This window comes from Asparagus officinalis, chromosome 4, assembly GCF_001876935.1.
Source record: "Asparagus officinalis chromosome 4, Aspof.V1, whole genome shotgun sequence".
NCBI lineage: Eukaryota > Viridiplantae > Streptophyta > Magnoliopsida > Asparagales > Asparagaceae > Asparagus > Asparagus officinalis.
Window position 1 is genome coordinate 16015808 of NC_033797.1, and position 10982 is coordinate 16026789.

General features: G+C 35.8%; 1 protein-coding gene across 1 annotated transcript; it reads left to right on the forward strand.

Annotated features, from left to right (window-relative positions):
- Positions 221 to 10867, forward strand: LOC109836736 (peptidyl-prolyl cis-trans isomerase CYP71). Its single transcript, XM_020404725.1, has 11 exons — positions 221 to 309; positions 1453 to 1700; positions 1791 to 1912; positions 2239 to 2314; positions 2980 to 3087; positions 3176 to 3352; positions 6936 to 7153; positions 7515 to 7647; positions 8387 to 8610; positions 10158 to 10311; positions 10399 to 10867. Exons 2-11 carry the CDS (start codon positions 1455 to 1457, stop codon positions 10480 to 10482), a joined length of 1542 nt encoding a protein of 513 aa, XP_020260314.1. The 5' UTR covers positions 221 to 309; positions 1453 to 1454; the 3' UTR covers positions 10483 to 10867.

The window sequence follows — 10982 nt, forward strand, 5'->3', positions numbered from 1 at the left end:
TTATTGAACTAACAATTATCATATCCTCTTTTAACAGACTTGAACCACAGCCTTTAAGTTCCATTGCAGCTGGGTGATATTTGTTTATTTGAGGCCTGAGCATATGTTTGCGCACATCATTATCCTTCATGCATTGCTTTGCTTGTCTTTATGTGTGATCCATCCGCGCATTGATCAATTTATGAACTGATTTTTCTCTCTTTTTATGCGAATTTTGTAGGGCATTTAAAGTTCTGGAAGAAAAAAGCTGCTGGAATTGAATTTGCCAAACATTTCAGAGCCCATCTGGGTCCCATTGAAGGTCTATCTGTGAGTAATTATCCGTTTGTTGCTTTCCAAGGCTTAGATTCTCTTTGAACCACAGTATCATGCCAATATGATCTTCAATATGACCTTTGTGCCTTATTTTCAAAAGTTGCTCAACATAATCATCCGATATTGGTAACAACATACAAAGGGGCTTGCTGGGTATTTTATGCAAATCACTAGCATATTTTGTTTTTCTGATTTCCGGGTTACATTGTGTGCATGTGTTGCTATTGCAAATGATTAGTATATGACGTCATTGACGTGGTAATCAAAATTTTGACTATTGTGATGCAAGTATGTTAGTTGTATTTACTTGCACCTTATAAATGATCACCATTAAAAATGAGAGCTCATAATTGAAGTACAGAAAGGATGTCAAGCGAAAATTTCTTGATTGGTAATGAAGTTTGAAACATAGGAAATCTCCATATCCTGCACTGATGCAATCCAATTTAAAGGCTTCTTATCTTACAGGCATCGTGTGCATAAATCTTGTATTTATTCAGATAGAGAAAACAGACACCCTCATTTGATAGGATTGTTCATGGGAAAGTATAGATTTTATGATCCTCATCTACAGTTCCAAAGGTTTATTTATAGTTCTCATGTACACATCAAAAAAGTTGGTTACTTGTGAATCTTATATTCTTATTTACACACGACACATGTTGGTAGTTTTATTCAGGATTTGAATCTTGTGATGAGTTGTTATGTTTGTTCCTTATGTTATGTAAGCCACTTTAGGTAGGAAAATATAGTATCTGTTAGTTAAGAATCATCGTGCATTCAGAAAAGGCTTAAAATTGTAGTACAGCAACAAGGTACATCTGATACATGTTATTATGTTAGGTACTGGGATAAGGATGTTCATCCCTTATCAGTTCTCCAGTTAGAAGTAACCTTACAAGTAGGAAATTTTATGATCCTGACACAGAATATGATACTTTAATTTTTCATATAGATTGCCGTGTCTGCTTGCATACAATGTTTTCATCCTATGTTAACCTTTCAGTTTTGTTTTTGTGGTTTTAAATTCTCAGTTCATTTGGCTGGATTTGCCATATCTTTGTACAGCACTGGATTATACTTAATTTTATTTGTTGCTCTATTATATAACCGGCTGTCAACTGTAATCGGGTTCAGTAATGCAGGTCAGTGTTGACGGTTTATATTGCTGTACAATTGCTAATGACCGGTCGCTGAAAATCTATGATGTTGTTAACTATGACATGATGCACATGATGCGACTACCGTTTGTCCCGGGTGCTGTAGAATGGGTTTACAAGCAGGGGGATGTTAAAAATAAACTTGCGGTCGGTGACCGCAACTCCTCGTTTGTTCACATATATGATGCACATGCTGATTCAAATGAGCCGATTATTTCAAGAGAGGTTTGGTATCATTTACCTGTGACTTGAATCATTCCCAAACAATCTTAGTATCCTAAACTACCAATAACACATTTATTTTATATCCTGCAGATTCACATTGGACCTTTAAAAGTTATGAAATACAACCCCGTCTATGATGTTGTCATATCAGCAGATGCTAAAGGGGTTCTGGAATACTGGTGTCCCACAACCCTTCAGTTTCCAGAAACTAAGTATGTGTTACTGAACATAGCCATTTACCCTATGTATTTCCCATCATCTATATTTTGGAGTTTTAAGCACTGATAAGTATTCATGTGTCGCTGCCTTGTTGGTAGTTAATTGGTATAACTTAAAACTGTTAATTACATTGCTAGTAATATCATCAGTTACTACGTAGTTATTGTACATTTTATATATTGGTCTCTGTTCCCATCAGAAAAAAAGAAAGAATAATTGGATTTTGAACAGTTTGCCAACATGTTCTCTTTTCCTTCTGTAATTTGCTCTAGAGAAACCTCATTGAATAACTAACTTGTCATCTCTCTATTGCGTGCAGTGTGAAATTCAAACTGAAAACTGATACAAATCTTTTTGACATTGCCAAGAGCAAGACAACAGTTTCTTCAGTTGAGGTAATAATTACAGAGTCTCCTTTTGATGGCTTATTCTGCTTCTTTGGTCCCATGACTTGATAGTTCAAGGTTACCGGTCGAATTCCAATTTATCCTAGGCGTATTCTACAAGAGCATCACAATTTTAATGAAAATACTTTTGCTGGAAAACATTTGAATTTGTTGGCAGAACCTCATTTCTTCAATTTGGAAATTGTAACTGGCTGACGTTATCTCTGGCTATACAATTCAACCTACCCAATGATCGAAGTTAGACTATAAAAAGTAACAATAAAAATGGGGAGAATTTTTACTTAAAAAAGAAATGGAGAGAGTTTTCGGTGCCATACGTATCTATTCTAAGCATATTGACATGTTTGTATGTTACTTTTTTTAATTTAGATGGTTTAAGGTTTAATAGTAAATCCCAAAAGGTTTAAAATCTGACAAATATGTCGTCTTGCAGTTTAGCATATCATTGCTTGCGGTGTTAAGGCTCTCATTTTTATGCTTTGAACTTATGATACTCCACGTGCAAGTGTTTTATACAACTGCACCCTTAGAAGTTCCAATTGAATTTGACAACAGATGCTTCTGCTAGTTTGCTTATTGTCCATTTTTATTACAATGAAATGCTGACAGAATCTGATTTAACACTTCATTTCATTCGACATTTACTTTTCTAGGTGAGCTCAGATGGCAATCAGTTTGCTGTAACATCTCCTGATCGTAGAATCCGAGTGTTTTGGTTCAAAACGGGTAAACTTAGAAGGATATATGATGAATCTCTTGAGGTAGCGTTTCATCTATGGTATTAGTTTGTGCTTCAGTTCTTTGATCTTCATGTTCCAAATGTACCACATTTTGGTGTCTTTGTTATAGGTGGCCCAGGATCTACAAAGAAGTGATTCTCCCATGTACCGGCTTGAGGCGTTTGACTTTGGCCGAAGGATGGCTGTTGAGAAGGAGATAGAGAAAACAGAAAACACACCACAACCAAATGCTGTTTTTGATGAAAGCTGCAACTTTCTTATTTATGCAACTCTATTGGGTATAAAAGTAAGCTTTTATTTGTAAATAAGTTGGATATCACTAGAGATAATGTTTCATGTTAGGTTCATCTATGTGGATTCTACTTGACCATTTATTCCCAATGAAATCAAGTCTTACTAAAAGTTCCATTTACTCTTATATGAAGCCTCTCTTTTGGTAGCCTCTTCCTTTTTCATCCTGTATATGACTTCATCCAACTGCTGTTTTGTTGGCTCTCCTATTTTTAATCCTCTATATAAGTTCATCTCAGGCCCAACTTCTGTTGAGTATTCTTTGGTGCAAGTCCCCTTTCTTCTGTCTGTAAGGAATGTCATTATCTCATTGGGTGATCAAACTTTATTAATAACAAGCATTGGATTTTCTTTACCTGTATCTCTCCCTCTTCTTATCTTCTGAACTTTGTATGGTTCCTTTCTTACTGCAATGCAAACTGAATTACAATGCTCTGATTTCTAGGCGTGTTCTCTTCTTCCATTTTACTTAATTTTTTCAAGCAACTTCTGAAGTGAATGCACTGCTGGATTTTTTGGTAGTTTCTAGATTCCTAGAATGTAAAGTTTCAGCTATCAAATTATATGCGTTTTGAGTTCAAAAACAATTGTTTTCCGAGGACTAAATATGGTATTTGATCTTTTGTTATTTTATACACGCAGTGTCTTTGTTTCTATATTTTAAGCTTAATCCTGTCCATGTTGTGCTGATATTTCTGCCTCAGTTGGAGCAGGGTTTGGTCAGCTAAGTTCCAGCTTTCTAGCCTTGCTATCAAAATGAGCTAGGATACTATGGAACATATGCAGATGTTACAATATTCTACTCAGGATTGAAAACACAATCCTTATATTCCTCAATACGCAATTAAGCATTTAGGAATATAAGTATAGCCTGGAACGAAAAGGTTGATCAATTAAGAATGAGTGTTGCCAGTCTAATTAAGAAATGAATAGTGTCTTAATTTCAAGATCAAGGTTAAAAGATTGACCAGTGCTGACACATTTCGGCTGCATTGGATCAGTGTTTGTAGCGAGCAATCCAAAATTACCTTAAAAATCAGGTTCAGAAGAAACATTGTACTTTCTGTCCTTAAACAAGATACTGCTGTTCCACCAGTTTCAGCCTGAGATTAGCTTGGACACAATAGGGTTATGGTTCTTTTAGAGGGGAAGAAGATAGGTGGCTGGAGAAGGATGACCGTTCAGTTTGTATTGGTCTTTTTATGATTTTCTTCACAACAGAGGGAATAATAAAACAAGAGAGACTTAGTTGGTGCTTGGACTTGGAGTGCAGCTGCTTTGAGCCGCTGCTGGATATGCTAACATTAATTCTAGAGTGGTCTGGAAGCCTAGAACTGAAAGTTGGACAGGGATAAGCTTTAGCCAAACTGGGCCTGACTGTGGATTTGGGTACAGCTGGTCCGAACCCATTTCTCATTCGTAGACTACTGGAATAATTGAAAGAGACTAGTTTGGCGTCAGATAAACGGATGTGGATTTTGATTCTCAAGTCAGCAGACAGAAAAGTTAACTCAACCCCTTTCCTCACTATCTTTTTTACACATAAAGCCTAACTGATGCACATTTTTTATTATTAGAAAGCTCTCTGCCTTTTAGTAAAAGCAATAGAATTTCTCAAAGAAGAAAGTTAAGCCCTTAGATACTATAAGATATGTATTAGATCAATGTCAAATAACCCCTAACTGCACCCCACCCCCACAAAAAAAAAAAAAAAACCAAGCACACACATGCACAAAATAAAAAAATAAAAATAAATAAGTACTTTTGGAATTGGATTTATACGCACTATGCAGTAAAGCTCATGTTTACTATTCTAATTGACATTTATTTAGTTGTATATAAATCCACGTCAAAAGTTATTCAATATGCAGTAAAGCTCATGTTTACTTTTGGAATTGGATTTATTTAGTTGATATAAAACTCATGTTATACGCACTATGCAGTAAAGCTCATGTTTACTATTCTAATTGACATTTATTTAGTTTGTTCTAGATCACTAGGAAAGGCCATATCATCAAGCGGCTTGTCACTTCAAGAGCATGAATATGATTGCTTCTGCCAGGGACTTTGATAGTTATATCACATGGGGAAGAGTTGGCTCATTTCCCTTCTCCCAATCCATAGGCATAGTAGAATTGGTGAGCATCCCATTAGATGTTTAGTGTGAATGTAATTCAATAGCCGTGTATTAGGGATACGATTAGATTGCAGGTAAACTGAAGCAGCTTTATTTTCCACGCTGGGAAATCTGGAAGGATAGTATGGTCTTTATGGGAATTTCTTCTTTGCTTTACCTTTTGTGGTTTTTACTTAAACCTTCTGTATATCATCACAGCCTGACCTCTCTGTTGCATGAGACATGCCTGGTGCTGGGTCATCAAAATAAACTTCGCCGGGTATTTATAAGTGCATAGTTCTGGTCCGTGTTGTGTCTTAGGATCGTGATGAGTTGGTTTGATGTTAGCTGGAGGAAAAGGAGTTCATATGTCAGGCATTACGTAAGAGAGTGGTTTCATCACTGTGCTTGGTTGCCATAATGATGTAACTTTCTAAAGTGATTTACATGGTTATCTGTTGTCAGTGGAAAAAACCTTCACCTGATTATGATCCTTTTCTCCAAGATTGCAAACAACTGATTTGCGATTTATAAACTCTCTGAAGTACCTTATCTTTAGCTTAAGGTATTGCAATCAATGATTCAATATGCTGATGACATGTTGAATTCTGGAGGAAGCTTAGAGGATGAGATGATTGTTCATTGTAACTTACCTCAGACTCTGGTTCCTTTGTATAGGGAGGATCTATCAATCTCAAGCAGACTGTAATTCTCCTTTCAGACCTGTGGAGTGTATAGTGCATTAGCCAAAAGAAGGGGGGGGGGACGGCAATATTTTAAGTACTATGAAATTGTATGTAGAAAGCTTATATCAACTGAGTATGATCAATGAGTGCGCAGATCCTATATTACCTTAGATTATATAATCCAGGAATTATACAAGCACATCTCATCGGAGGTTCTTTCATTCCAAGTGTTTACCGCAAAAGATAGAAAATTGGCCAGTGTTATTTTAATCATGTCAGTTCTTCTGAAGAAAGAAAATTGCAACTCATCTCTAGGTATATATCACTTCTTTGGTAATGTGTGTGCAGTTCTGACTACATGAGATGAATCTTTTTGTATTATTAACACAATTTGGAACCTCTCCACTACAAAAACATAGTGGATAGACCACTAATTTTATTCTCAGCCCTTAATTATTTAGTGGGTGATTGTGATACCTTCTAAATCTAACACTCACCATAACCCCGTGTAATGCACTCAAAGAAGAAATCATAACCATCCACTAGATAATTAATGGCTGTGATTAAGTAGTGATCCATCCACACCTTTTTTTTTGTAGTGGAGAGGAACTGAATCCTTATTAACATGCATTATCAGTATTCTTCTAATATAGTTATGCAGATATAGTTATCACTTTACTTAGCTTTAGTTTTAGTAGATCTTCTCGTAATTTTTTTGGGGTGCTTTGTTGAAGTTGTCAAGGATATATTTATGATTTTTTTTCTACATCCTGCAGATTGTGAATTTGCATACAAACAAAGTAGCCAGGATTCTTGGGAAGTTGGAGAACAATGACAGGTTTCTAAGAATTTCTTTGTATCAAAGCGATAGGAGCAACAAAAGGATAAGAAAGATTCCTACAGCAGCACTAAACGTCAATGAGAGCAAAGACCCTTTGACGGACCCTACTCTCCTTTGTTGTGCCTTTAAGAAACATAGAATTTACTTATTCAGGTATAAAACATGTCTGAATTATGGGAGTAATTGTTCTCAGTTTTCTCTTCAAGCGTCGATTGATCAGTAGTCATAGATAATTAATTATGATTGCATAAATTATTAAAGTTCAGGCTATACTTAATTAAACTTCAAAATTATTACAGTACATGATGATGAATTATCTTAAGGCATTAACTGATACATATCAAGCGTTCTCTGCAGTATGCATTTAACCAGATTCTAAGGTTCACTCGTAAATATGGAAAAGAAGTTTTGTCGATTGTAAATCGTATTTTCCATGACAGTTTATTATAATATAACAACTTGTGAAATCTGGCATGGATTTTGAGTTTTCCTCTTTCTTTATGTCTTTAAATAGCCGTAGAGAACCTGAAGAAGCAGAAGATGCAACAAAGGGAAGGGATGTTTTCAATGAAAAGCCACCTCCGGAGGAACTTCTGGCAGCTTCAGATTTAGGAAAAGCCGTGACAACATCTCTTCCTGATAGTGTTGTAAGTTTCTCTCCTTTTTGAATAACCTGTCTTGTTTTGTCTTTTATTTTTCTTTGTGGTTGTAACCTTGTTTGCCTCTTTCAGCAGTACAGTGAATTTTAGTCATTGTATCGATATATAAACACTTGGGCAGATATATTATATGATGTTCTAGTTAGTACGTTTCTATGTCTTACCAACTGCATACAATCAAGGGCGAAGCTACGTTGTCGATAGCCCCCCCGGCCAAAAAAAACAAACATTTGTTTTGGTCACATTTAGATTTGCCCATTAGTCCCTTCAACATTTATTATTCTGAAATTAGTCCCTCAAGCATTGAAGTTGATAGTATGCCCCCCAAATTCTTAAGTTAATTTAGAATATGCCCCTCAATCATTGAAATTGCTATTCGGTTCAAGAAGTGTTAAATTAATCATGAGAATTGGAGGACCTAATAATGGTTTCAAGATTTGAGATACTAGTTTCTGGAACATAATAGAAATTTTAATAATTGGCAAGGACAATTCCAAATTTAAAGAATTAAAGGAGTAATATAAAAATTTCTTTTTCACGAAATAAATAGGAAACATTATATGTGTCTTTGGATTCTGGGCCCCCCAAAGATAAAATTCCTGGTTCCGCAATAGTTTACTGTACCTCTTAATTAATGCTTTCGACAGAAATACTGCTATTTTTATGTCGCGCACACTGTTCATAAAAAAATCATCGAGTATTTCTAACAGGGATGCTTAAATTTTAGGTGTTGCATACATCACTTGGTGATATTCACATGAGATTGTACCCTGAAGAGTGCCCGAAGACTGTTGAAAACTTCACTACGCATTGTAGAAATGGCTATTATGACAATCTGATCTTCCACAGAGTAATTAAAGGATTCATGATACAAACGGGCGATCCTTTGGGAGATGGTACTGGTGGACAATCTATATGGGGAAGAGAATTTGAAGATGAGTTTCATAAAAGGTAATTTATTGTTCTAAAATTTTTTCTGATAACTAAGTTTTTTAAATACTTAAAATATAATAGTAAGAAGATCTCTCAGCAGATCATTTCCTGGACTGATTAATGATGGTGTGTATGATTTTTTTAGTAAAAAGATTATCAAGTTGGCTTTTATAAATTTGAATAAGGATTTTAGCAGACGAGTTTGTTGGTTTTCTGGAATATAAAACTTTGGAAGTTGCTAAATGTAGCATAAGGCTTCGTGTAATATAGAAAAATTGAACAGTGATAGTTTTCAATGGATGCAAAATAGAAAGACGCAAGTTATTCAAAATTTTTGAAAATTGGTTTTCAGAAAGCATACGAGGAAGTTGGCAGTTTGTAGACCATTAAAAAGTTGTACCTCTCCTGTAAAATTAAGAGTAATGAAGGAACTGAGTTTTCTAATAAAGTGTGCGGAGAAAGGAATTTGACATTAAGCTGATCTCTCCTTAGTAATTGCACTAATTCGAAAATAAGAAAGTAAGAGCTTACTGAAATCAGAACAAAGAAACTTATTAAACATGGATCAGAATGATTTCCTATAGTAAACCCTCAAGTTACCAGTGGATAAGAGTACCTTAAACTTGAATTTGACCTTTGAGTTCTTTATTAAGTATGTTGGCTTTAGAAGACCAATGAAAGCAGTAACTAGAGATTTTACAAAGTTGGACTTTTGCCAAATACACATGGTGCCCTATCATAGCTTGTACACAATTACAACATGAATCCGCTATATTTTCAAGGACACATTTCTGCCCTTGACTAAATAAGGTACTTTCAACTCAAGATATGGTTTAAGAATATGAAAGTTCTGTTGGAGAAACTCAGGATTGAGCTGCCATTAACTAGAACTTATTGGAACAAAGACCAATGAATAGAAGTATTGTGGGAACCAAACCCAAATTCGTTCTCAGGATGTTTGTAACCCGGGATGGACTTCCAACAAAACAAAAATAGGATTAGAAGTATTTTATAAATGAGAATTTTCTGTGAGGAAGTGCCTTTTGAGCAATTTACCTGAAACTAGTATTTATGGGAGTGTTTAAGATGGTCCTGATGGTATTGCTAGAAATTTTAGGTATAGTACATAGAAAAGTTCCCTCAACCAGGTTAGCTGATTTCAAGGTGAAGGGGAAAGAACTATGATAAGCTTGATAGGTGTAAGTACTCGTATTCATTTTTTATCCTGAGAGGGTCAGGGAGTTGTAGATGTAAAAGATAACATGATAAAAATATGAAGAAAATATGGATGAATTCTTAGGAACACTGGAACCAGCATTTCGTTGAAGTTGGTGTGCGAGCATTTGCAAAAGCAACCCCATGTGAACAGTCTCGGCATCCATGACCAGGTCCACTTCACTGTCATATGATTGAGTATCTTGCCTTCCACTCTTATGTATTTTCATCTTTATGTTTTATTCTCTATCGATCATGTTTTATAATTGTTCCATTTAATCAATCATATATTCCTTGACACTTGTAAATTTTTTTGGGGGCTTATATTGAGTTTTTTTTAATCCTTGCAGTTTGAGGCACGACAGGCCTTTTACTCTGTCAATGGCAAATGCAGGGCCAAATACCAATGGTTCTCAGTTTTTTATAACCACAGTGGCCACTCCATGGCTGGATAATAAGCATACTGTTTTCGGCAGAGTTGTGAAAGGGATGGACGTGGTTCAGGTAGGAAACTCACAAACTTCTCTTAAAGTTGAGTCGTTTTTTACCGCTCAATCAACTAGCGTTATAATTATGCCGCTATTTCCGCAGGGAATTGAAAAGGTTAAGACGGATAAAAATGACAAGCCGTATCAGGATGTAAAGATCTTGAATGTTACTGTTCCGAAGTCCTAAGCACCGGCAATGGCTGGTGGTTGGTTCTCCATGTTATTTACGAGTGAAACTCCACGCTCTCAGAAAACGGCCTGCTGTGTAAAAATTTTCTGCCTTCTGTGGTCTTGAGATATCTTTTGGCTACTTAGAGGATAGTACTCAATGCAATATGCTCTTATGTTTCGTCTCAGGATATTAGGTTGCTGGTCGTTTCACCTTTTCCCCCATGTTAGGTGCCTAGAGGAAATTTCTTGTTTATTTATGTTTTCTGTACTCTGTTGTAAGGATCGCGGTACCTTTACTGAAAATGTAGTGAGTTGTACTCGTCAGTTTGATTCTTTGCGCTTAACAGTGGGCCTGATCGGATATGATTATATTCAGCCAGCATTATCTGGTTCCACTTCAACTCGTTTTTCTCACTCTCATTTTGGTGTCAGGTGTAGATATAATCACACCATTCATCATCTTCATAGACCTACCCACGGGCAGTATTTGTCAAAATTGGCGCCTGTGGTCTCCCT

Coding starts and splice junctions, on each gene's coding strand:
- LOC109836736 (XM_020404725.1), top strand. CDS start 1,455: ATGCAGGTCAGTGTTGACGGTTTATATTGCTGTACAATTGCTAATGAC. Junction 8,611..10,157: donor GAAGATGAGTTTCATAAAAG/GTAATTTATTGT, acceptor TAATCCTTGCAG/TTTGAGGCACGACAGGCCTT. Junction 10,312..10,398: donor AAGGGATGGACGTGGTTCAG/GTAGGAAACTCA, acceptor CTATTTCCGCAG/GGAATTGAAAAGGTTAAGAC.